At 44.7% G+C, this 27,132-nt stretch overlaps 1 protein-coding gene across 1 annotated transcript; it reads left to right on the forward strand.

The window, feature by feature from the left end:
- Positions 1 to 749: 749 nt before the first annotated feature.
- On the forward strand, positions 750 to 18,832 carry c1qtnf12 (C1q and TNF related 12). The gene is made up of 8 exons (XM_027011907.2): positions 750 to 2,009; positions 9,893 to 9,997; positions 10,244 to 10,355; positions 10,795 to 10,976; positions 13,062 to 13,170; positions 13,918 to 14,011; positions 17,161 to 17,239; positions 17,332 to 18,832. The coding sequence occupies exons 1-8, from the start codon at positions 1,836 to 1,838 to the stop codon at positions 17,428 to 17,430; spliced, it is 954 nt and encodes a 317-aa protein (XP_026867708.1). The 5' UTR covers positions 750 to 1,835; the 3' UTR covers positions 17,431 to 18,832.
- The last annotated feature ends 8,300 nt before the right edge of the window (positions 18,833 to 27,132 follow it).

Below are 27,132 nucleotides of genomic sequence, written 5' to 3' on the forward strand. Positions count from 1 at the left end.
ATTATAGTATTTTAGGCTTCTAACATCTGTAACATATAATTGTTCTTGTCTCAGAAATGTATTATGTCAGCCCAGACATACAGGCACTGGCATGTTTACTTTTTCTTCACTGAATGAAAGATGTTCATTCTTTCTGAATAAATTGTGTCCCTAAGAGGAACACGAAACAGAGCTAATAGTGAAAAGTTCATGTTTGTGACAAGGAGCTTTTTTTTGACCTGGAGCTATTTTGGGTTCAATATGATTGCCCGGTGACATGTTTCTGGGGAGCAGTTCATTAATTTGACTTGCTGAGCAGTACACTGGCTCCTGAAGAAATGTGAAAAAAGAAAGAGAGAAAAAACACAAAACACAAAGGTGTGCTTGAGGTTTTTCTTCATGAGTGGTTCAAATCCTCAGGGGCTTTAAGACATATGTATTACCACTACCCTAGAGTAGAATGAGTAGGAGACACACACACACACACACACACACGCACGCACACACGCACGCACGCACGCACGCACGCACGCACGCACGCACGCTTCCTTTAAATGGAGCTCTGCCTTAAGCTCTTACTTGAGCATTTCAGCTGTGAGATAAAGCAGTGGTGAACAACCCAGTGGGGCTGCCAATTTTACTGATGAGAAAAAAAGGAGTCAGGGGAATCAGAAAAGCGTGGGAGGAGAAAGGCAGGGGAGGAACGGTGAGGGGGTGGGGGTGGGGGGTGGGGGCGGCTGCGTGATAAACTCTACTGCGAGCTCTCCTGTAAGCTTTAGTCAGGGACTCTGGAGGCAGGAGAGCAGAAGCACGAGAGAGTGGAAAAAGCAAGTGTGAGGAGGTGAACAGGCGTGGAGAGAGCAGGCCCCCCCAGGCAGCGCAGACGGAGGCTGCACTCGGAGCTCACCACCCTTCTAGTTTTGTCACGCTGCCGAGCTTGGCTGCCATCCTCAGGCGCGCAGGCAAGTGGCTGCGTCGAAGAGGGACAGAGAAAATATTGCAGTCGTCGCCGCCACATCTGCTCAGGGGTGGCCGTCGGGGGAACCTTTCTTACCCTCCACCCCCCCACCCCGTGTGAGGGAACAGCACCAACAGAGGGCCTCAGGCCAAGACAACTGGATCAGCTCCAACTCCTCATTCCCCGAGGACGTTTTATTTTTCCTTCACCTTGGCCTCCGGGAGCCTCACAGCAACAGATGGGCAGAGGGCTACGCGCTGCTCAGCAGAGGAACTCCGGCTCGTCTGCGTCCCTGAGCGCGGCCCCGGAGAGACTCCACCGCACGGCGTGAGCCCGGGGAAAGAGCGTGGCGATCCGAGTACCCGCTACTCCTGCCCCCCCTCCTTCGCCCGCCGGCCCATCCGTCCCGGCCCCTGGCCCTTCCTCTGTGGGAGCCCCTGTGGTACCCCCACCCCTTTACACTACACCCCCTGCCCGTGAGGCAGGAAAAGCGTGAAAAATCTCACTAATGGGTTTGTTCGCTGTCAGAGCAGCCGTGATGTGTCACTCCCCAGGACTTTTCCGCTTGACGTGTTTCGCTGGCAAGCCAGGTGAAGTCTAGTCTGCTGAAGGGATCCTCAGACCCAGCTGAACTATCAGGAGCTTCATCAACACCAGCCTTTCACCCTCCGAGTCCAGGAGCTCTCCACGCCTAACCGCCTGCTCCTCGTGCCGTTTTACCCCCCTAACGCCTGTTTTCTCATTCCGGCACGTTTGCCCCCCCCCCGCCTCCACCCCTGCCTCCAGCCCTGCCTCCACTGCACTGCGGAGAGAGGCTTGGCTCATCCCCCTGGGGTTCCGAAGGCTGCGTGGCTCCGCCACGGCAGAGCTGGGGGCTCGCCGCTCGGGGTGGCCGAAGATGCACGTCTGGCTGCTGGCCGCGCTAGCGGCGGTGGTCGGGGGTCCGTGTGCACTCCTGCATGGAGCGGAGGCACGGAAGGTGCGGAAGAGGCCGAAGGAGTTGACCCCGCAGCATACAGAGGCGTTTAACGCCACACTGTCCAACAGTGAGGAGCTCGATGAGGGCCCGAAGGTAACAGCTTCTCTCCTTCCTTCAATCATCTTCGTCTTTCATCTTCTTCCTTTGCTGCATGCTTCTGAAACACCTTTGGGGATGGAAACTGATGGCTGACTCGAGGCATGTAATAACTCTGTCTCACTTCACAATAGATGCAGTTAAATAAGTGTCACACTTCTACGAGCCGCCTTCACGCTGACAAAAGGCATAATTACAACAGTCCAAGATTTTAGTTCATGTTCAGCCATTTAAATGCAGTGGTGGACATCACCTCATCTGACCGAGGTCAATCAGTCTTCTACATTTCTTCAGGTCATGTTTAAGGACTGGCTTTATGGACATATTGCTCTTCATAATAAGTGAAATGATATTGCAGTGGAATGATATTTCCTTGATGGTTTCTTAAGTACAGCAAATTAGGGAAGCAGGGTATCTAACTGATTGAATTTCACTGTTATTGTGGTCATTCCTTTGCAGTTGTCTGAATATAAACATAATCCCTGACAGAGAGAATCTGGAATAAAGCCTGCATCAATTTTCTTAACTTTCATTCAATCTAGACGCAGAAAAAAATTATTGCTAAGAAATTAGAATTAGAACAACTTGAGTGGGCAATCAGCCCTGTTGGATCTGTTCCTTGACCTGCAGTGTCCTGCATGGACAAGAAAAAGTGAGAGAGAGAGAGAGAGAGAGAGAGAGAGAGAGAGAGAGAGAGAGAGAGAGAGAGACAGAGAGACAGAGAGAGACAGAGACAGAGAGAGACAGAGAGACAGAGAGAGAGAGAGAGAGAGAGAGAGAGAGAGAGAGAGAGAGAAACAGAGACTTAATGTGGGAAGGTAAAAATGCATGAATGGCTCAGGTATGTGAGGAATGTGCACTTGGGGTGTCTGATCAATGCATGAGTTAATCCCGCCACGCCGGGGCTCCCCATCGTCCTCCAGCGTGAAGTGCAACAGGCCTCGTTTCCGCCCGTGCGGTGCGCCATGAGCTGCAGAGGGTTGGCGGTAACACAAATGAGTTCTACATTTGCTGATAAGATTGTGTATGGGGTTTTTGTTTGTTTGTTTGGTTTTTTTTGTCAAAGGTGAACGTGTATTGCCATTGACTTGTTTGTACAAGGTGCTTAGACAACATTTTGCGGCATAAGTTTGTAATGCAAGTTCTGCATGTGTGCCAGCACCAGCATGACAAATGCTTTGCTATATCACTCCCATGTTTATCTATTTCCCCAGTACGGTTTAGACATAGACATTTCCAGCAGGGCGGTTGCCTCTCTGTCTGCCCACCCATTGTGTTGGGATTGTAGAGCAGCTATTGCTGCACCTCTACCTGCATACCAACCTCGTAATTCATGGTTGGTAAATTTTAGTCGGCTTGTTCACAAAAAGCCCCACTGCAGACAGAGCGAGACACCTCGGTCCCTCTGCAGCACTCCAACTGTTGTTATTTTGGTGGATATATCTGCCTGTTTATTTGACTTGGTTGGCCCTGTAAAACTGGAAACTACGGCGGGCGACCTCTGGTCAGCCCTTCTGGCCTACGGGAAGCTGCACCCAACTGGCATGTCTGCGTTCTCTTAATCACCCGCCTGTGACTCCAGTATCTCTTCTTCGTCTTCCCCCTAGGTCTTGTGGTGGTCCGGCACAGGCAGGCTGCCATGATGTAATTCCTATGAAAATGTAGGTGGGGGGGGGGGGATATTTACAGACCCTTGGCGGAGCTGTTTCCCAGCCCGTTGATTCTGTCATTGTTGGGCCAGCCTGACTCCGCTGTGTCTGGGACATCCGATAGGGGCGGTGCGGTGCCCCATCAGGAAAAAAAAGAAAAGGCTGAGACAGCATGCCGTGTAAGCCCCTCACAAAGCCCCACAGAAAGGGTCCTGAAAGAGGAAACCTCGGGGAGGATTAGCCACCCGCCCCCTCTGGCTTACATTCTTTTCATCTTGTCCCAGTGTGATTGGAGAGTAATGACATAATCACACTAAGACACTGTGTTATGCCAGACTGTGCCACTGCCAAAGAGCGTCCCCCTGTGCTGTGGACTGGGGAGTTGAGCTGGCATTCACGTTTATAGATTTTCAGGATTTCACAAGAAGCTGAACTGCATTGAGGGGAGAGACGCAGAATATCTGTTGCTCGTGATCTCAGTTTAGGTTAAACAGAGGCCTGGTAGGCTCTGTCATTTTCATCTTTTATACTTTTTGCAGCTTATATGCAATCAATATGTAAATGGATCATGTCTAAACAGACAAAGGTAAACAAAATCAACAGTGGTGTGTGCTTGGTTTAGATTTTATTTCATTTGTGTAACTAACGATTCTTTCCAGGTTAGTAAAATATAAATTCTTTAATCTAGTGCTGTGGCGTGTCATGTGTTGACTGTGCTCTTTGATCAGTCTCATTTCAGGCCAGAATACAGAGCACAGAAAACATCAAATCTCTCTCTCGCTCTCTCTTTTTTTTACAAGATTTTACAAGATTAGAAGATGCCAATATGCTTACATGAAGACCTTATACGTCCAGTGTAGATCCTTAAAGGATGGTTTTGTTTGTTTTTTTGTTTGTTTTTCCTGTCAAATTTTGGGGTTAAACTTTGTTGGTTGGTTGACAGTCTACTTTACAATAACAATTTCTTAAAATAGAATAAACTCTAGAAATCAATGTTATTTAGAATAGGATTGCTTATGAATATGACATCTACACTTCACACGAGCACATCGCTCTTAATGCAGGTGTTCTTTAGGTTGAGTTTTACAAAACCATCGCAGTTCAGAAGCCACGGCGTTATCTTTCACGCACGCCCCTGAAGATGTGAGAGTTAGCACAGGTTCGCACCATCGTAACCTGAGACGTGACGTTTTCAGGGACACCGTCCATCGGACCTACCACAGATGACCAAAAAAAAAAAGGGGGGGGGGGGGAGGTTACGGGGACGGACCAGGAGAGGTTTAAAATCTATATCCCGACGCTGTAATTTCCTCACAAAAGCAGGTGTGATGCCCCCCCTCAGCCGTGCGTAAGGAGGAGGGCACGGCAGTTTTGCAGAGCTCATAATAGACCTTGTGGTTTACACGCTGCACATGTCCTCACTAGCAAGGAATGCAGGCTCGATGTACACAAAAACTACCTATAGTGTTTACACTGGCGATAACGTTACGTTATCGTTGCTCTCGGCCGCTGAAAGCCCGGAGCGATTCCGAACGCATAGGCTGCAGCGCGCAAACGTGGGCTAGGTCGCGGTGTAATTAAGATACAGTCGTCTTTGTTGTCACTGATTTAAGGACCGGAGGGTCTGTATGGGCCGCTCTCCAACTTTCCCCTGGAGTAATAACAGCAGTTAACTGCCTGCTTCACTGTGTACGTAAGAATGTGATGAAAGGAACTTTATGGTGACTGCCAAACAAATATTCGGCATGCGCATAAGGGAAAAAAAAGGACCCGTATCTCTCGCCCATTTGGAGTGTATTAGTTGTCAGACCTCAATGCAGTTGGGCTGGAATTACAAACTAATGAGCACCACCATAATGAAAACTACAGTGGGTCTGTTACCTGTTAAATGACGGCCTTTGAAGGGGCCTCTGGCTTGAGACGCAGCCAAATGATCATTTCTCTTTTGTATCTGTGCCGGCTTCCAAAGGCGTAATTACTTGGTACCAACAGAATGCTTAATTGCAGGTCCGGCTCCGAGGCGTGACGCGAATGTGAGCGCATAACCGGAGCTGTAAATCTGTCCGTCGACCCGTAAAAGAGGCGCGTCAGGAAAATAACCGTCATTGCACTTTGTTCTCCCTCGCACGTACCGCTTGATTCTCGGCACGGTCACCGGTCCTCAGACAAAAGCGGGCGGTACCGGTGAAAGGCGTCGCACGGCGTCCCGCCTGCCTCAAAGCCCCTCCCCTCCCTGGCTCCTCCTGCTGGCGAGAGGAACAAGCGCGGACGGGAGAGGCATCCTGGGGGCACGACGGGGGTGGAGTCGCCACCCCCCACGCCCGGCGAGACGCGACAGCTCAGCGAACATCAGCCCCCCCCTGCGCCGCACACCGTACCCACCTGCTCGCTCCGCACGGCGAGCGGTGCTTTCAGTGTCGGCGTCACAAACGGCCTTTCTTTGACTTCGCGTATTCCGTTTAGAGAGCCGAGCGCTGCTATTTTCGGGGACTGCCCATCTTCCCTGCTCCACACATAGCCGCTTATGTTTTACATAAATAGAAACAGAAAACACGGGTGTCGCTCTGTCTGGCGTAATGGCAGAATGTTTGGAATATGACAGCTTGTAAAGACTCGGTTCCGTATTTATGTGATATTTAGTCTAGTTTGTGCATGGCTGTGCGTGCATGGATCTAATTATGGGCTTCAGAGCGGGTGGAAAGAAAATTGGGCCTAATACAATGTCATGGCAAAGATAGCTGGAGCTTTACCATATTATCACAAACAAGCTGATAGTCCTGACATGGAAAGGAAGCCTAAACAGCCATTAGCACTCTTCACAATGAAGCAGTGGGGCATGTTGAGAGTAGCCACAGAGAAAGTGCTGTTAGGATCTAAGCATGTAGTGTTTGTGTTTGCTGCTTCTAGAAACTGTATCTCCCACTTTTGTTCCTCAAAATAAACACATTTTCAAATTCCCTTTAAATATTAAACAACCGTTCAGAAGTCAAAAGGTTTACGAGGCCATGCAAAATTTACAAATGAACTTTGGATTTGACATGAATATTCTAACAAGCCTACCAATCACTGCACTGTAAAGCAGACAATATAATTACAGTGTGTGACAAACCTGCGAGGGATAAAAAGGTGCATGCACATGCTAACTTACTCATGTTATTGCCAGCTTGCTTGCAAAAATCTTATCAAAATGTTTTTAAAAACAAAAACTTTGCTACTGGTGTTTTCTGGTAAAACCCCAAAGATAGCAAAAGCATAGATAAACAGTATTGTAGTGGTTAAGTAAATTTTCCAATCAAATTACTTTGTAATTGCGGATATGTAGATTTATGCATATAATGCAATTGATTGTGCATTGTTATTTATGATAATAAATAAACCTCTGCACTGCAATATAACTTTTGTGGTTTGAGCTAAATTCACTCACCCTCACCATACAATTGGACACCTCTGTTATACCAGTGGTTTATTATGGTGGTTTGTTTTATTATGGAGGTTTGTCTTTTCATCTCGCTACCTCCATGCCTAGGTGCTTTGCTTTGATTTTCCTCATGAACCATAATGGAACAACATTGCCTGAAATTCTGCTGCTATTTTAACAAACACAAACCAAAATAATCAAAGAAAAACTCCATAAAAGGTGGAATTATGCTGAAACACGAGCTTCTCGACTTTATCATCCCAGCAGTTTCTCAGAACATTCACATATTGACTTAACTTGCTGTGGCGCTCTTTCCACGCTGGTCATGTTGCCATTTATGTAGTCAAAAGACACTGCACGAATGATGCTTCGCAAACAAAACAATAAAGATTGCTAGCTGAATAGGCTGGAAGGAACACGGAGGTTTGGCAACTGCTGCCTCCTGGTCTGAAACTGATCTGCCGTTCGTCAGGGCATGGCATCCTTCATTTAATTGTGCACTCATGATCTGAAGCTTCGTTCTTCACACGGCACTGTCGAGCCTGTTCATTCCCTTGGGGTATAACGTGGTGGATGTGCACTTTGCAGTGTTGGTGTAAGATATTACTGTGAATAGGGGAGTGTCATGTCTCTGCAAAGTCATATGAAACGCATGTGCTTTGTCTTGTCGCAAGTTAATCCCTGCAGTGACAGAATTATGGCGCCTTCACATGCGCCATTTGATTCCATTCATCCCCAGTGCTTGCGGAGAGCTCTTGCATGCTTCAGAGTGCTTTGAGTGAAGGTGTTGGCTAACTCACTGGAGACATTCAGGACGCTTTGAGTGAAGGTGTTGACTAACTCACTGGAGACGCTGTTGCATGAATCAACATCTCGGTTTACTCTGTAGTTATTCGGATCTGCCGTCCCTGAACGGTGTCATCTTTTATTCATTTGCTTGCTTGTCTTTTTTTTTTTTTCACCAAAGAAGCCTTCCAGCCTTAATTTGACCGTTACAAACGTTCTTCTTCATTCGAAACTGGATCTTAAAATAGTCACGAATCCTGATCATTTCATGTAGTTATTTGTGTTTGTCTTTGATTTTTCCTTTTGCACTGCCAAGGTGATATGATGAGCATTCCAAAATAGGCACTGAAACAGACAGAGACCCACTGACATTCTCGTACATTGGCTGGGAAAGATCTGAAGGAACTTTCAGGAACCCTCCACAGCAACAGAATCTTTACAATCGAGCTCCTGGCTACAACAAAAACACAGTGACATCCAACATGAAAGAGGCTTATGTCCTAGTTTAGTTGTTTATTTTGTCTGCTGTCACCAAAAAAAGCGAGAGAGAGAGAAAAACGTTGCACAACCAGTAACGAGTGCCTCTTCATTCCAGAATATTAGATCAGAAAAAACAAGGGCTTACTTTGTTGCAGCACAAAAAGAGGCAAAGTCTTTCTGCAAGGAAACGAGGCATGTTGGTTTAACAGATAAGTGATCCGTGTCTCACTGCCAAACCTAAACAAATTCCTTTTCAAACAGCTCACCTCTACAGTTATTTTGTATCTCTGTTTTTATCTCAACTGTGTTCACTGACAGAGAGGAGCAACAGTAGAGTCGAGTCATCTTTGTGGTTGTCCGATTTGAAGCAGTCTTTAGTTCATTAAAAAAAAAAAAAGTATGTCAGTGGCTCTTTGCACATCGCTCTTAGCTGTTGACTGTGTCTTCATTCCAAACCATTCCACTTGTGATAGCCTGCAGTAGCCATACAACACTCCGAAGGAAACCTGCCTCGTAGTGTTTTGCCTATAGTTTTCCATGTTAAAATAGCCACCATTGGCAAATTGTCCAAAAAAATGAGAGATGTCATTCTTTGAATGAGGATCATAAGTCCGTGCAGGTTGGGATTTGGAGCACTCAAGCTGTTGCCAAGGTTACATGAATTATGTCACTATACTGAAGATGGCATTTTTGATAACCTCTGTATAAGCGAAGAGGCTCCCACTGAAAAATGTGCTTCTAGCCTTCAGTGTTTACTAAGAAGACCAGAACAGCAGAAACAAAATTTCTGCTTTCTGTTTCCATTCTGATTTATCTAACCTGCTGGATTACAGCCTGTGTATTTAGAGAAGAACCTCCGGCACACTAGATCTCGAAGAACTGCAATGTTTTGCTCATGGAAACTTTCATGTTAACAGAGATCACTTTCGAAGGGCTGTTTGCTTTTCGTGGGTCCAGTGGGACACGACTTGACGTAGCACCTGAGTGAACTGCAACGGAGCAATTAAGCAAAGAGTAAAATCTTCATGAGAACATTGCAGGCAGTGTGTTTGGCACAAGGTAGCATAACACCACAAAACCCATGCCTTCACTGTGATGGAGAGAGAGAGAGAGAGAGAGAGAGAGAGAGAGAGAGAGAGAAACAGGGAGTGCAACTTGCCCACTTGCGTTGATGTCTGGCACCATTTAATAGTATCTTTAGGCAAGATTTTCCAATGAGGGTTTGTAGGCAGAAAATATGACTCAGTGGATTTAGTTAGGTAGTTGCAATACTTTGCAACCGAATGCCAATAAGAGAATGATCCATGCTAAAAGTTTTGATAAATTGTATAATTAGTACTGTTCTCAAAGGGTCACTGAGATGGATAATGAATCAAAAAAGTGTGTGAACACAGGTTGTGAGAGAATAAAAAGATCTATGAAATCTACACACTAAAATCCAGATCTACAATTGGGAACAACGTTTATACTCCAAAACATTTTGGTTAAAATGACATGTATGTAAAAAAGTCTATTTTCTCAGTGGTGTGTATATTGTTTCTTTGCAGGTCACTGAGGGTCACAGAGTGGACCCACATGGCTCATGGATGGACTTTGTAAAACGGCCTGTTGGCAACTTTCCAGGGAAGTGCCGGAAGCGAAAGCGACCACTGGTACACCGCATCCTCACTTTCACATAGTCATTTGTCAAATGTGTAATTTACGGATTTCTATTCTATTAGGTGCTTCTCTAACCTGTCTCCTTTGGTAAATAATTAATATATGAATGTGTCATAGATCGTTTTGTTCTGTAACAGGCTTCACAGATATGCTCAGTGTTCATTTTGCAATATCAATGCTTACTGTACAAGTCTTTGAATCAGAGACTAGGGCCAGGATGACACTGTGTTGTGTTTCAGCCAGGACCTCCAGGCCCACCGGGACCTCCGGGGCCTCAGGGCCCTCCCGGGGCCCCTGGTGCAGAGGTCACTCAAGAGGTTCTGTTGCAGGAGTTTAAAATGATGATCAAAGGTGAGCTCCCAAAGCCCATATGCGCATGGGATGCTTTACAAAACCTGTTAGCATGTGCAAACGATCCTAACGTGCAAAAACAGTAACACAACCTGACTGGACAAGGAACATTTCATGTTCAAATTAGAAACTGTGCTGCTGAAAGAGTGTAATGGGAAAAATCTGGTCTATTGTGCAAAACACAGCGATTTTGTTTTATGTTTTGCAAAACACAACTGCATTCTGCATGCTACGCCTGCAATGCTCAGAGGTTTTTCCAGCACCTCACACATCTATTCCTTAACAACTGACATAAAACATTTTTATAGATGAGGGGTCAGGAGATAGTCGATGCGTTAGACAGGCCCGGACTTTCAAGGTCACCGTGGTTGTTAGTTTGACATCATAGGCATCTTTGAAATGGACAGTGATGCATGTCTCTGTGCTGTGCTCTGGACAGAGGCCACAGAGAGGAGGTCTGCAGCAGACAGAGCCAGTGGCCCCGGCCAGATACCCACAGCTTTCTTGGCCCTAGAGGGCATGGTCTCCTACAGAAGGATCGAAGAGGCCTTCCACTGCAAACTCAGAGGCCCTGTGGTTGTGGAAAAGAAGACCCTGACAGAGCTGCAGAACTTCCAGACGGTACGGACCGGGAGTTACGCGTCCGGCCGGGAGGACACACTCCATGTGTTATAGTTCTAGTTGATCAAAAGCTTTTTAAATGGATGAATGTTTTGGGAGGTGATGTGCAGCCCTAGATAAATAATAAGTGCAGCGATTTTTCTGCGCGACTACTCATTGTGGATGAAAAATGATGCACCTACTGTGCACTTGCCTAGCGAATACAACTGGAGGTGAAATTTCTAATCGTGACATCATGTGGTTTATGGGTAGTTTTTTTTTTGCAGTATTTCTATCCATCCGCAACCATCTTTTATCACCCTGTCTGTTTTTCTTATTCCGTTGTTCTCTTCAGCCACTGTTTTATGACTTATCGTCCCCGTCTGCATTACCTCACCGCGTGAGCGTTAGACTCACAGCCATATCTAGATATGGCCTTTATTCTTGAAGGTCTTGAAGTGCACACATGTATAAAAATGAAAACAGGTGGACAACGGCAGCCCGGCGGCATCTGCTTTCAACCGTGCACTTTCAGGCATGTGCGCAAAAAACAAAAAAAACCAATCAATTAGGGCACGAACCGCACAAATGAGGAGAGAGTGAAAAACAAAGACAAGGAAGCAGGTAAATGAACAGACAGTTCTGAGGGTGAAGGATTTAAAATGGCCTGAAACGTTTGCTCTGCCAAAGAGGTCACAGGGCTGAGTCCTGTTTGCAGCAGGTTAAACCACAGCAGACAGAGATTCCACTCTTTTGAAAAAGCATTTTGGTTTGGCTTATTCTGGTCCGGCTTCCATTTGGCTGGGAGCTGTGCATTTTTTGCCCTCTTGGTGACAGATTGAGAAAGCGGAGAATTTCCGTTTAACCTGGACCTTTGCCATCCAGGGACAGGATACCTGCTCCTTGTCGTCTGGACACCAGGGATTAGTCGCTCCAGATTAGCCAATCACCTGGGCCGGGCTTATAGAATTTGTAGTCTCCCTCCAGAAAAATATCTCCTCCTTCGAATGTGCCACATCGCTTTCTTGGCATTGCACAAAAGCTGCTCTGTTTGGGATTTGGACCACAGAGCAGCGGGGTAAAAATAGCCACCGTTTGAAACGGCATGCTGATCCAAGGAAGAGCCATGTCCTGTGACACTGGCAAAGCTGGCATGAGGAAGCCAGACGCGGTCATATACGTAGAGTGGGGGGGGATGATTGTGATTTGTGAAGTGGTCCTGCAGGCAGGAATGGAAAAGCACGCCTTTGATAAATGTACACAAAATTCTCCCAGAGTCGCAGTGCCAAGCATCTCACAGCACACACTCCAAAGAGAGATCATCAGGAGTTTAAAGGTGCATGATTTCATACTGGCCATAAAATATGGGCCTCGCTGGAACAGGGTTATAAATTGTATATATAAGAATGGGTTATTTTCAACCTTTCCCACAGTGAATAAATCATGGTGTTTTCTTTCTCGTGTGAAATGTCGTTTGAGAGAAAATCCACACTGTATATGTCAGTTTCTAATCTTTAACATCGCAAAAGATTGACAGAAGCTGCTTATATGGTAAATAGACAATTAAGTGCTTGCATTTCATCTTGTTTTTACTTCGGTGTCGGAGAAGACTATTTGGAGTACAGCAAAGCTAAATGGATATTTTAATGCATATTACAAAGCCATTCGGAGAAACCCTGTAGGCCTCGGCGGTTACTGCAGGCCTAGTACAGAGTAATGCGGCCTGGAATGGCTTACCCCTACAGTGATGATCAAAAACAGAATTGTCGGCTTCTTGGCAGATTCTTACATTTTTCTGAACATTTAAGCGCAATGTGCTCCCAAATGGACCCCTCAAAACGATTTATTTTGTAACAGTGTATGCAGAGTTACTAAATTGTGGAGTATTAAACTCTGTTTTTTTGCATTCTTAAAACATTTCATATCTTGGAATGCTGCTCAAAGATTCTTACATGCCCCCAATACACTCAACATACTGAAAATCTTTTGTAAAGTTTCTGCTCTCTTTTTGGTCTAAAGAGCAACATTTGTGAATTTTAGGCCAATTCCTTGAGCTGATAGTTTGGTGTCTGCCTTCAGTAATTCTCACCTGCTTCTTACCTTCAGCCTCCTGCCAAAGGTGCCTTCCGCCGCGGGACTGGGATGGATCAGTCTACTGGCCGATTCACAGCACCCATCACTGGAATTTATCAGTTCTCTGCCAATGTGCATATTGGTAGGAAGTTCTCTGCTACACACCTATTGCAGGAATCTCAGTTGTTTTTCATGCTTGGAAATGTCACTTGGAAGTATGGCTGATAGAGCCATAGTGCTCTCATGCTACATTCTATCCACATGCTACCTACATGCTCCTCATGATATTCACCCCAAAGCACAAAAGTAAGAAAACTGATGAAGGCAGAGAGTGCCCGTTTCTCTCAAGAATAACAAAGAAATGCAGACAGCATGATTGAAAGGCCCAGCCCTGCCCTCGTCTGTACACAGCGTCTGAGATGGAGGCGTGCGTATCTCCCACTGGCTTAATCCATCTTCTCAGAGAAGCAACCATGCATGGTTTTGGTTAAATAAGTCCCTGAGCCCCAGCTAAATAAATTCCTCTAAGCTCTGGTGCCATCCCCAGCTCTCTGTACCAGGAATCCGTTTCCAGATTCCAAGACCCTGCTGCTGTCCAGTTGCCTGGACCTGTGCTCCATTCTAGAGGTCCGGTGTGATTCTCCCTCTGTGTCCCAGATCCAATGTTCTGTCAGATACAGTGTTCAAATGCTTTTATGTTTATACTATTGAAGATACTGTGCAGACCTCAGGCTGTGTTTAATCCAATACAGGAAAATGCACCCCCCCCACCCTTTCCGATTCTTCAACTGACCTTCAGAATGTTTCAGTGTGTTCACCTCCCTCGAAATCAGAGATCTGGGGAATGGCAGTGTTGTGACCTGAAGGTGATTGCATGTTCTCTCCGCAGACCACAGCGAGGTAAAGAGAAGCAAAAGCCAGCTGAGGGCCAGGGACAGTGTGAGAGTCCTCATCTGCATCGAATCACTGTGCCACAGATACACGTGAGTGTGCTTACGCAGCATTCTTACCGGACATAGATTTCTGAATAGCAGATCACACCACCTAGCAGTGATGCTAATGCATATAAAACTCTCAGCAACTCTCAGCAACATTTATTAGTTTATTACAGACACACGTGAATCTGTATGTTCATCCTTCTTTGGCCTGTACAACCACCTGAATTCACCTGGGCATGGTTTCTGCAAGGTTTCTACATGGTTTCTAGATGCTGGATTGCTGTGCAAGACTGTTGCATCATGCAGTAATTCTGCATTGCACAGCTGCTAAATCTTGCTCTAAAAAAGCCGATTCCACCTCATCCCCATTGTTTAAGATTTAGAGACTCCTGCATACACAGGAGACTTACTTTTATCTTGCGTATGAAATGTGTTATAAAGATATAATAATTTGTCTTTGCTGGCAAAATTACCACCCGGCATAGTTGCTGCTACTGTATCTTATTCGATTGTCACTTTTCGCACAATTGTTGGCTGTATGTGAAAAGTCCATGACAACACATCTGGCGTTGACTGTCATGCCACATTCAGAGTCATTTCTGTCCTTTGTTTTGCCCATTTCACTGCTCGGGTGGAAACTGAGTTATGGTACAAATGCTGGTATACCTGATTCATACTTGACTAAGGGTCCCAGTTACTCCCGTGACCTGCTGGATGGGGTGGGACCGGGAAATCTCTTAGTGTGCTACATTCTGCACGGTTCTGTTAATGTGTTACATCGTGTGTGATTCTGTGGTTGACCAATTAATGCCTCTTGTCAGTTTTAGCAGCATCAGTGTGTCTAGAGTCAGTCCTGATAACAACACCATGTCGGAGACGTCTGTGCCGAGACCAGCAATTTTGGTAGAAAAGTCACCTACAAAATATCCCTCATTATGGTCGAATGCTCAATTTTGACTACATCCACATATAAATTTATATATGACCCATGTTCATAGGAGTACACCACTTTCAATGATAATTACTATTTTTCTTGTGGCTCCTTTTGGAATTGGAGATGATGTGGTTCTTGTTTCAGTGACTCGGACAAGTAAATGCATGTCATGAACGTCCTCTTCATCAAATCAAACAAACATTATTTGAGCTTCACAAGAAAAAAGAACTGATCAGGAGAAAAGGGCAGATCCAGGCAAATCCTTAAGAGCAATAATTCGCTGTTTGTTAGTGTTGCACAAGCTGCACCGTGCAAAAAAAAAAAGAAGAAGCCGTCGGATGGTTAATCAAGGTGTGCTGATGGCAGTTTCCCTTTTGTCAGGATTTATAGGCTGTAAAGCATGATGTCCATTCCGGCCTGCGTTGAACCGGCAAGGCATTTCCTGTGCTTAAGTGGAGCAGGCCTTTAAAAAGCAATGTCCTTGAGCCTTTAGTCTTTTCCAGTTACCTCGGCAAACTTCAGAGTCCTAGTTACTCCTAGCGACCTGGTGGGTGGGGTGAGGTGGGGAATGTTTGCAGAAATCTGTCTGAAGTGGTGCAGGTTTTTGTAAGGATTATATACATCGCTGATATTATAACTCAACGATGTACTAATAATGTCCACGCAAACATCTCAAAATGCACCAGTCTGAACTCCGGTCTGCTGTGGTGTAATGTTCTCAGTGACAAACAGCAAACAAAGACAAACAAACAAAAACTTTATTATCAACCACCAGTGTTAAGACAGTGTAATCAGTGTAGATATAGTGTGAACACCCGAACAGTTTGCATCATTCTGGGCTAGTTTAGGAAGAAAAAAGCGTTTACCATGACAGGAGGCTGAAAATGTGAAATGAGTCATTTGTCTGGCATGATTGATGAGAATTCTCCCTTTTCTGCCCTGGTGGAACAGATAGATTCTGTGGCTCAAAGCGGCCCGGGACTAGCTAGTGGAAAAACTTCACAGTTCACCGCAGAAATTACGCATGTGTGTCAAAACATCACTCCAGCTTTGGCACTCATCCACATGATGTGAAATTTTAATTGTTTTAAGAACAAGATAAGGTTAAAACCATGACCGGTAGTTTTATGACTAGATTGGCTCTAGTTACCTAGCTAGCTAGCTAAACCCATAGTTTAATCATGATCTAGTATACTAGTATACTAGTATAATCTAGTATAAGCATAATGTTCGCATATTCAAAAAAGTTTGTTTGTTGTGTCCAATACTGATATAAATAACTGATAATTTTACCATTATGCATTTTAATGCAAGTTCAAAATATGATCTATATATGTTGTACAGTGGGTGTAACACATGTTAAACTGTAAAAATGGATCACTGGTTAATTTTACATAGCCATGTTGCAGGTAAACCAGACATCATAGTTATTGTAAATATACACTGCTTTTAATACAAAGAGGGAAAAAATAGTAATAGTAATGGTAAGCGCCATTTTATGCCATGTTCATAGATTTAAGAAGGTCTATGGGAAAGTCTCCAGAAAAAAAACAACAACAGCAAAACTCCACAGTAGTTCAAACACCCACATCAGATACTTTGCTTAATGATAAATAACTAAATAATAATAATAAAAAACATTAAATCCGGTATGAAAAATATTCCAAACACCATCTCTCTATCTCTAACGCTCTCTGATTATTAGTATTTTTCTTAGAACTGTAGTAATATACAAACAAGTCGTAAATTAAATAAAAGGCTTTATCTGTCAGAGAGATGAAAATTATTGTTTGTAACTATCGGCTGAAATTCTGTTATTGAACTAATAACGATAACCAATTTGTCATTATTTGCAAGTAATATATTGGCCACCGATATATCATGCAGCTCTACTGAAAATATTAGCTTAAAGTTAGAAGAAATTGTTCATACACTAGTACATATGCTAAAAACACTTTTAAGATTTTTTTTAAAGAATAGCCACTGCCACAACATACCGTGTGGTCCTCCAGTTCAACGAGCAAGCGACAATGATTGTTCACTTCCTATTCAGCTGCCGGCTAAATTAAACATTCTAAACAGGTGCACCAGCTGGATCCTACTGGGTGGTTGAACAGTAGTCCAGTTAACGGCCACACAACAAACCTTCTATAAATATTAAACCTGTTGCTCTTCACTTTTGTAACAGTGTTTCTTTACAGAAACAGGAAGGTTTTAATCAAGGTGAATAATGACTGTCGTTTCTTTAATGTTTGCGTAGGTCTTTGGAGATGATTGTTGGCTTGGAGAGTAACAGCAAGATATTTACTGTGTACGTTCACGGATTGCTGGAGCTCCAGGTGAGTGCCTTGGCCCTGATAAGCCAAACACACACTCAGTTTAATGCCTTGACGCCACCTATGGAAACATGCCGTTCTTCTTCATCCAATAGGCTGGCCAGTACACATCCATATTCGTGGACAACGCGGCGGGAGCTTCCATCACGGTCCAAAACGGCTCTGATTTCATGGGCATGCTTTTGGGGGTATAGCCCCTTGTCCTCTGCCCCCACCCAACCCTGCTTGGCTTCTGTCTGGGCTACCATCAGACACTTCATGAAACAGTGGAGAACACGGGGCAGCCCGGGACTGCCGGCTGCAAAGCCTGACTGCGGCGAGATTCGTTCGCTGTGCTGGGTGAGGGGCGTCAAGCGCTTCCGGACGTCTCGGGAGAAAAAGACAGCTGGGTGGAATTCTCCTGTCACTGCTGGGGTGAAGAAATAAAGGTGGATCTGCGCTGATGTTCTCATGCTTGTGTACTCTGAGGCTTTTCATACGCAATCCAAGCAATGCTTCGTTATAGTGAAATTCTAAGAAAATGATATTAAGCAGAATTTATTTTTTGATATATATATGCACACATACGGTATACGTATACAGTATATATGATATAACTAAAGATTTACATGTCTTTGATGTACTCTGATAGTGACTGATTCTTTCAAAATGTCATTTGACTGCTTAAACAAACCTTTGCTATGAAAGGAAACCAAGTGAAGCTGAGAAAGACGCTGTCTCTTGACCCAGTGAACTTTGCCCTACCTCTGTGAGAGACGGATCCTCTTGTTCTTCTGTTTCCTTATTCAAACACCTCTGTTTTGTGGATCACAAGCCGATAACAAGCTGCATTGCGCTGGACATCTCCGGAGCGTTTGTGCTGTTATGAGAAAATGAATCACCAGATTGTTGACAAAGAACAGAGCTGCCAGAGGCCACCATGAGGTGATCCTGGCTTGATCTGATCTTCATGAAGTGCCAAGCACTTTAAGATCAGAGCTGTGGTCCAGGAGTTCACAAGTGCGTGTGCGGAGTGCATGAGGGCGCATGTGGAGTATATAAGGGCGTGTGTGGAGTGTACGAGGGCGCATGTGTAGTATATAAGGGCGCGTGTCGAGTGTACTAGGGCGCGTGTGGAGTGCACGAGGGTGCGTGTGGAATGTACGAGGGCGCGTGTGGAATGTACGAGAGCGCATGTGACGTGTACGAGGGCACGTGTGGAGTGCACGAGGGCGCGTGTGGAGTGCACTTGGAAACACCCGCTGAGCTCATGCCCTATTTTATGAAACAGCAAACACCCATCAGCAAGAAGCACGCTCATGTCCATATGCTGTTTTTTATATTTGTTTTTAACAGGAGCTATAAGTAGTTTTTCTTTTATTTTAAATTTTGAGTATAGCAGACAAGATAATGTGCATATATGAGTACATGTACAATTGAACAAAGTATTTATGTAAATGTATCGGTAAACATAACTAAAAGCCAAAAAAGGGTGGGCTTTTGTGTACCCAGTAGGATGTCAGTATGAGTGAGTGAAATGTGAATAAATCTCCATTTTGAGCATATATACATTTCTTGTACTGTAGTGCAATAAAAGTTACATTTGTATATGTCCAGACATAGCTGCAGTTGAGTCTGCAATGCTTTTTATGAGCTTTGAATTCTGACTAAAAATCATGTTTGGTACAGTAAAGAGTTTCATACTCCAAGCGAACTGCACAGTGGAGCAAAATGGAAAATGTGTCTTTGGGTCATTTGCCTTGTAAATATCCCTGAATACCTCAAATACTTTGGTGAACAGAAATAGTTCTGCCAAGCAGATTGTGGCCTGCAATCTGGACACACCTCAGTGTGATGTCCGAAATCCGATCTGTGAGTGTCCTTTAGAAGTTCACGTAAAAAACAAGGCTCTCATAAATGTGACACTATTTATTTATGTATGTATTTCTCTCTCTCTCTCTTTTTTTTTTGCGCCTGCCTACTTCCAGACTTGTGGTTTCTCATCCTGCAGGTCCCATGCCACCGGGAGCTCAGGCTTGAGTCAATGGACCTTTCCATTGATCTGCTTATTCACACAAAAGTTGTCGGTAGAGACAAGGAGCTCTCCAACAGAGCAAGCTGCCACGAAACCCTCAGTATCAAATTTCACACCAAAAGCGTCTAACGAAACCCTTTTTTTTTTTTTTTTTGCGTGAGGTACTTCGAAGTGCTTTCCCTCTCTGTACCCATCATTTAGGAGATGATTTATTCGCAAAGCTAGTCACTTCAAATTTCACCTCTTTGATGGGCGCAATGTGTTCGGCAGATACTGTGTTCCCAAAGGACCTCTCAGGTCTGTTCTCAGAGTATATGATGTGAAACACTTGCCATCAGCTCTTTCTGCAGAAGCAAAGCAGCGCGGCTTCCCTGCAGCTGCAATGCATTGATGGAAGCCATACCGAATTAGGATGGTGGTGAGGAACGGGGCACCCCAGCCAGGATTAAGGGCTTTGAGCGCTTGCAAGCACTTTATCTTGCCAATTTTCCTTGCAGACAGAGCTAATAACTGACACCTGCTTCACTTGTTAGTTACATAGTTCCTGATTAGAAATAATGTCATTCAGATGGTATGTTTACCAGTCTCAACATCCTAAAGAGAATAAATCAGACCTTCTATTATTAATATTATTATTATTATTATTACTTTTTATTTGGGAATAAGTTGTAATCTCCATTAGAGTTCCCTGGACAACACGACATCTGTGTTTTATCTTGTAAGTTCATAACGCAGGTGCCTTATGTTGGCGTCGTAACACAATTTATATGAAAGTGTGTTACATGCACACCTGGAGTTTAGCAAAGATTCAAGCAGAAATGCTAACAAACGGAGTAGCTTTTTGGTTCGCGTTATTATTTCCCACAAATCTGACGCCACATAGACATTTGGAAATTGGTTTCCCGTAGCTTCTGGCATGAGCGGATGGAATATTTTCTGCTGTTTATTAAAAGAGTGAATGACAAAGTTATGACAAGAATCGCATCACTTTGTTTACGACCTCCTTCTAGAATACACATTTCTAAGTGGTAATACTACAAGGCTTGGGTGGTCCCTGTGTCACGCGATACCTCTAAGGAGCTTAAATGCTCTTGTGCACAGATGCCTGCACTGCCAAATGAATGCGATTATAAGTGCTAAGTGCATGAGTGCAAATAAGCATTAGTGTCTGATTATTATTTTCTCTGGAGTGGATTCTCAGATCAGTACATTATCCATATAGCAGAGGACGCGTTCTCTTTACACTGACCCATCCTACAGAGACTAGAAAGCTGTTTGGGGCTGATGGCTTTTTAAATAACTCAGACGGCACTGTGGGGAAAAGGGCAAGCCCGGCTTGTGAGAAAAGATTTAAAACTAACTTTTCCAAAATAATTAATTTTCCCAAATCTCTAAGCAGTTACCATCTCGCCATTTGCCGTGTATTGCGGTTAGAGGAGTGTGTCGTAACAATAAATGGTTTTATCAGGTCATAGCCCTCATTCTGATGGTGGGGAATGGCTATGCGTCAGGATCTGTTGGAATGCGGTTATTCTGGCTAGGATTCTGTTCTATTTTTTGTTTTGTGGCTGTAGTTCAGATGCTGGGCTACCTGAGGGGTGGTCCCCACACAGCCAAACTGCAACAGGACCCGTGGAAACGGGAGGGTGACACAAACCAGAGGCAGTTGCACTGCTGCCTGAATCTGGAGAAACAGAAGAGTGATACAGTCGGTATCTCCTGTCAATGAACAAACTGCGTGGACGCGCCAAGGCCACTACTGCGGATGACCAAACAGGTGGACTTCACTGGGGTCCGCAGTGAAATCGAACCAAATCCATGAGTCTGTGCGAGAAGTTCATGATGATGACATATTTTGGTAATGTGTGTAATCAAGACATGAGTGAATCATAAACATGAGTGAATCATAAACATGAGTGAATCACAAACATGAGTGAACTGTATATGAAATTATGATGATGAGAGCTTTGTTTTTGAAACACGCAGTGTGTTAAGCGAAAGGTGCATTCACAGCAGGCAAAAAGTCTGAACAAAAAACACGAATGAAGACGCAGCGTTTTGTTCGAATCCTTTTCTCACTGTGATTATTGCCAAAAAACGGTTCCCCTTCCCAATTCCCAATTCCCAATTCCATTCATAGTATGCGGGCCTACACACACATGAGCCTGTACAATGACACACAACACATACCCACACCATGACTCTTTTGTCGATTTACCCTTGTTGTGTATGAGGCAAGACAAAGGAGAAAGATTTTTTGCTTGGTTTGGCTTAAATCTTGAACTGTGATTTATTGTTAGTGTTAAACTCAATATTTAATTTGGTTTGAGTAATTGCTCTCAGAGGACCAAGGGAAAACGTCTTATGCTTAACAAAAACTGACATCTAATAAAGGTTAAATGAGGCAGTGAAGCAGATTGTTAGCCATACTGAGTTTACAAAATTACAAAAAAGTGCTCATACCACATTTGCCCTTTTAAAACAGATATGGTATATATAGTTAAAGATATGGTATATATAAAGATATGATATATGTACATATACGATATATGTACACATATGATATATATAAAGACATGGTATATATACAGATATGATATATAAACAGATGTGGCATATATACAGATATGGATTCTATAAAGATATTGTATATGTGCAGATATGGTATATATAAATATATAGTATATATAAAGATATGGCATATATACAAATATGGTATATGTACAAAACTGGTATACACTGTGTGTACAATTATTAGATAAGTTGTATCTTATTTAAGTTGTAGTTCATTTTATTATTGAACAACTACAGTGCTCTCAGTCAATCCAAAATGTTAATAAACCTCAAACCTGTATATTTAAAAAAGTAAAAGTGAAGTTTTCATTTTCTTAGGAGAATATCTATGCGTGCATAAATATTGGGTGACTATTAGTGTGCAGAATTATTATGCAACTAAAAGAAAAACTGAAATTTTCCAATCTCACTTGTTTATTTTAATCTGCTAAATTGAGAATAATAAAAAAACTGGAAATGGCATTATTCTTTCACCTTTACAGCCTTTACTGGCTAGCCATGTAGTACTTCGATGCCTGTAATACAGCATTGTCCTGCATAAAAATCATGGTCTTCTTGAAAGACGCAGACGTTTTCCTGTACCACTGCTTGAAGTGTCTTCTAAAAACTGGCAGTAGGTTTGGGAGTTGATTTTGAGTCCATCTTCAATCTGAAAAGGTCCAAGTAGCTCATCTTTAATAATACCAGCCCATAGCAGTACCCCACCACCACCTCGCTGGAATCTGATTCGCAGTGGAGCTCTGTACCCGTTACTGATCCAGCCACGGGCCCATCCATCTGGGCCGTCAAGGGTCACTCTCATCGGTCTGATCAGTCCATAAAAGCTTTGAAATGTCTCTCTTCAGATACTTCTTGGCCCAGTCTTGACTTTTCACCTTTTGTGTCTTGTTCAGTGGTGGTTGGGTTTCAACCTACCTTACCTTGCCCATGTCTCTGAGTTCTCAACACCTTGTATTTCTGGGCAGTTCTGGGATCTGACAGCACTGGATGATAACGGGTTCCTGGTCGCTTCACGTTTGATTCTTCTCAAATCTTTGGCAGTTAATTTGCATCTCAGTTAATTTGTTGACTACTTGCAAGAAAACGTTTGATGCTTCTGTGATCATGCCCCAATATCTTTTTGTCTTTTCAGAGTTTGTTAAATCTCTTTTTTTGGCCCATTTTGCCTGAGGAAAAGAAGCTATCTAACAATTATGCACACCTTGATATAGGGTGTTGATCTCCTTAGGCCACACCCTCCCTCATTACACAAATACGCATCACCTGATACGCTTAAGCATTCAAGTTTATACAGCCTGGAGCTGGAAAATACGCATAAAAATGGTGATATGGTCAAAATACTCTATACAGTAACAATTAGCAGATCACAGTCAGACTACGTCACTCATCAAAGTCCTGCAATCCAACATCCCGATCTAAGCCTAAGAGTGTGACTGAACAGATGGCATTCCCCGTGATCCACTGGTGCGCGGCACGTAGCTTTGGATTTTCATTGTGTTATGCTCTTCTTTTTTTCTTTCTTTTTTTGGGGTGAAAATGCGTTTAATGACAGATATGTGAGCATGCTGCGACTTATTCTCTCATCCCTGTGTGGAGCACACTCAGCCTGCCAAGGGTGGTTGCGAAACCCGGCCCGCACGGCACAAACCCTCTGACAGGAATTTCCCATTTCTCCACTATCAGCATCAGACAAGCTGAGTGATCCCAATTACCTCCTGACCGAATGCTAAGAGCTGTCCTCCCATCATCCCTTGCACCCTGCGGCTACCCCCGCCAACCCCGCCCCACCGCGACCCATCGACGCCATTTTTCAGAACACCAATGAATTTGCTCCTTCGAACCACTGCCTGTAAAAAGCCGCGGAGCTTGAGCCGAAGTTTAATTATCGGATTCCTGGCCCTGAGTGATGGGCCGCCCATGCTGCAAGCTCTCGCGGAGAGCCTAGCGGCTGCTCGTCTGACCAACCCTCTGACAGGGACCCTGGCTGACCTGTCCAGGTTTCTTCCATCGAGGTTCGAAATGCCAGAAGAAGGCTTTGCACTTATTTCCACGTGTGGTGGCTTTCGGCAGCCTTTGATCGCCAGCAAAACCTAAACATCACATCGGTCCACAGACCAGACCAAATATGCGGTGCCTTCGATTTTTCTCCCTTTGCAAACCAGACAGCTGGTCATCGTAGGGGACTGGGCGTTTCGGAATGAGTTATGGTCCCCTGACGCCTGCTCCTGATTTCCTATTTGTCAGCACTTCCAAACAAGGCCACCTGCTGAGACGGGAGCAGACAGAGAGGCTCTCTCCCCGGGCGACGGAGAGCTCCTGTATATTATGTTTTGGGCATGCCTTGGATTTTTTCAGGGCGACCCAAGTTACTCTAAACAGCTCCCAGTCTCTGCTGATACCAGCCGGCACCAAACAAAGTGGTTGCCATAGCTGCCGGCCGCTTGCCCAACTCCGTGTCATGCTGGGCCAGTGAGAGGGCTAGGGATGACTGAAACTCAGATGGGTCTTGTGCTTATTTTTTCACGTGCGGGACAGCTCGGTGTCCTTACTTTGCAGCGTTCCTGTACAGCTCCCACTCTCTGGCTATCTCTCCGAGTCCCCCCTTCTCCCCTCTTCGTTTCTCTGTCCGTCTCCTTTTCTCCCCGCTTGCCTTTCGTAACCGCTGCCTCTGTTTCTGTCTTTCTGTGTCTCCTGCTTTCTATTGCACTCTGTTTAATCCTCCTCTCTGTTAACCCCTCTGTCAGTAGGACCGGCTAATAAATGGCTCAGACGGAGTGCTCAACGCTTACGTTACAGTGAGCAGCACTGTAAAGCTCTGGAATGAGCAAAGTACACAGACGGTGAGCAGCGATTGGTTTTCCTATAAATTGTGAGTGGGAGCTCTTGCTCAGACCATGAGGTTCCTGTGAGGTACAGAGGGCCTGCCAGGAATGAGAGCTACGTTCCTCTCTAGACTCCTTCCCTTTCTCTCTCTCTCTCTCTCTCTCTCTCTCTCTCCCTCTCTCTCTCTCTCTCTCTCTCTCTCCCTCTCTCTCCCCTCTCTCGGTTCTTATGCAAGGAAAAAGAGGCCAAAAAGCATAAAAGGCCTGCGCTATATGTGGTTATAACATAGCGCAAAAATGTTTATCCAACACAGACTCTGGTACCATTTATTTTCAGTACGGGTCAACTGCACCGACAAAATTGAAGAATTATAGACACAATAAAGAGCCATCCTCTGTATCGAGGGGAGGAATTACTGTGTGGTCTCCAGCACAGATACTGCAGGGAGCTGATTGGCTGATTCCCGCTGAACAGAGGCTACCGTATGTGTTATTGTTGTCTTCTGTGCGCCTTCTGGTTTGGAGCACGGCAGGGGCCGTTTAGAAAGAAATGCAGCTCTGTGTTTCAGCCTAAGGGATCAAATCGCATCTTATACAAACGTTTGCTTGCTTCAGCTCTGGGGGATGTGGGTTTACTTGTCTATTTGTTTAGCTTTCACAGACACAAGCATGTCGTAATAATCCAAGTTTTTGAAATATGATAGTGATTCATTTATTGAATTTTCAATTATGAATCAAAGACTCATAGGATCTGGCAAAAACTGGTGACATATTTGGTCAGTTATATTCAACTGGGCATATTAAAATCATTAGAACTGTTAGTTTAAAATGTAATTCAAATATAACTTCAGACATGAATTCTCATAGTCATTGAATGTTTTGTTGATGGGATATCAACTAACGTCAGTGTTTTACCAATGCACACATGTATCCATCGTTGTCATAGAGCCCATAAGTTTATGTAGGGAAAGAAAAAAAAATTGCCTATTGCATTTTTCCTTCTCATCCGTCTCTGTGAGCTGTCAGACACTCACACACACACACACACACACACACACACACACACACACACACACACACACACACACACAAAAAAAAACACCTCAAGGAAGGAATTATGGAAATGCACGGTGAATCACATAGCCACATCGTTAGACTAATTACCTTCAAGATGCAAGGCAGTCAGACATGTTGACTTCAGCGTGGAGAATGTGGGGTGCGATGACATGTGCTGTCTCTGGGAGCATCCCTGTAATTACCACGGGCCCTGACGCATGTCTGTCAGTGGCGGGGTGCGGATTGCGCGGGTGCCCGGCTCCTAGCGTGTTCCGGGGGGCTCGGGTCATGGGAGGCCTGCGTTGGAGCCATCGCATTAGATTGGTATCTCCCCAGGCTTCGGGAGCCACCACTGGGAGACCATAAGAGGCTGAAGAATGCTGATCTCCCCCAATCAGTGTCTCAATTAGAGACGATTGCGCAAAAGGACGGGAGACAGGCACTCAGACAGTGGGCCTGTTTGGAGCCAGGCTCTTTTCACACACTTCCAGATGTATTTTATCTGTGTGTGTGTGTGTGTGTGTGTGTGTGTGTGTGTCTGTAGTTAATCAAATCAAGTAATTGTCTGAATGTGATGCTTTCTGCCACTGAAAAGCACAAAATGGTGATTGTGCATGAAATGCAGAATGCCAGGACCAACTACCGGTTCCTAATGGCCACTGCAGCTAGCTGGCCAGTGGAGCTGGGAGCCCCGGGGAGGCAGTAGGGGGGCAGTCACTTCACTCCGCTGGGCCAGCTCGAGAACCATGACAAGCATCCGGCACCAGTGTGCCCCCTCTAGTCTAGTCTGATGACTAGACAGGGGTAATACTAATGACACTAATGAGGCTAAATCTACCCCTCATTATCTGCCCTCTGAGTGATGCAGCAGGCAGGGAGGCTACAGCAGGGTAAGAGAGACAGATGGAGCGATTGGGAGACCAAACAAGCCAAACAGGCTGGAATATGCAGTAAACAAACAGTCCAGAATGATATTTCTCACGTACCCCAAACCGGCTGGACATCACAAATGAACTTCTTATCAATGTCTGGATCTGACATTAGCAAAATGCAGAGAAAGCTGTGTGGTGTTTAAAACAACTCAACAGTAAGGCAACCGCCATGTTCTTCACCGTTCCATCTAACCAGGCCATTCTCACTTCTTCTAGACTTCTTTGTAGTCCTAAGGGAGGTCGCGTCCGGTGTGGGCATCACCTTGGTCCCAAACACAGCCCCGTTGCCTGCGCGGGGCCTGAGAGCGACTACAGCAGGCTCAGTTTCGATGGTGTGCAGGGTGATTTCCACATTCGACTATTAGCTTAATCGCGACAGCCATCCATGTGGGCAGACGTGTGTAATCATATGCAGTAGCACCTGCAGTACCGACCGTGCCTGGAGTGCTGCACGGGAACAACATGTCTCTCGGAGCTCGTGAACACAGATGCGCTAAC

This window comes from Electrophorus electricus, chromosome 22 (genome assembly GCF_013358815.1).
Source record: "Electrophorus electricus isolate fEleEle1 chromosome 22, fEleEle1.pri, whole genome shotgun sequence".
Classification (NCBI taxonomy): Eukaryota; Metazoa; Chordata; class Actinopteri; order Gymnotiformes; family Gymnotidae; genus Electrophorus; species Electrophorus electricus.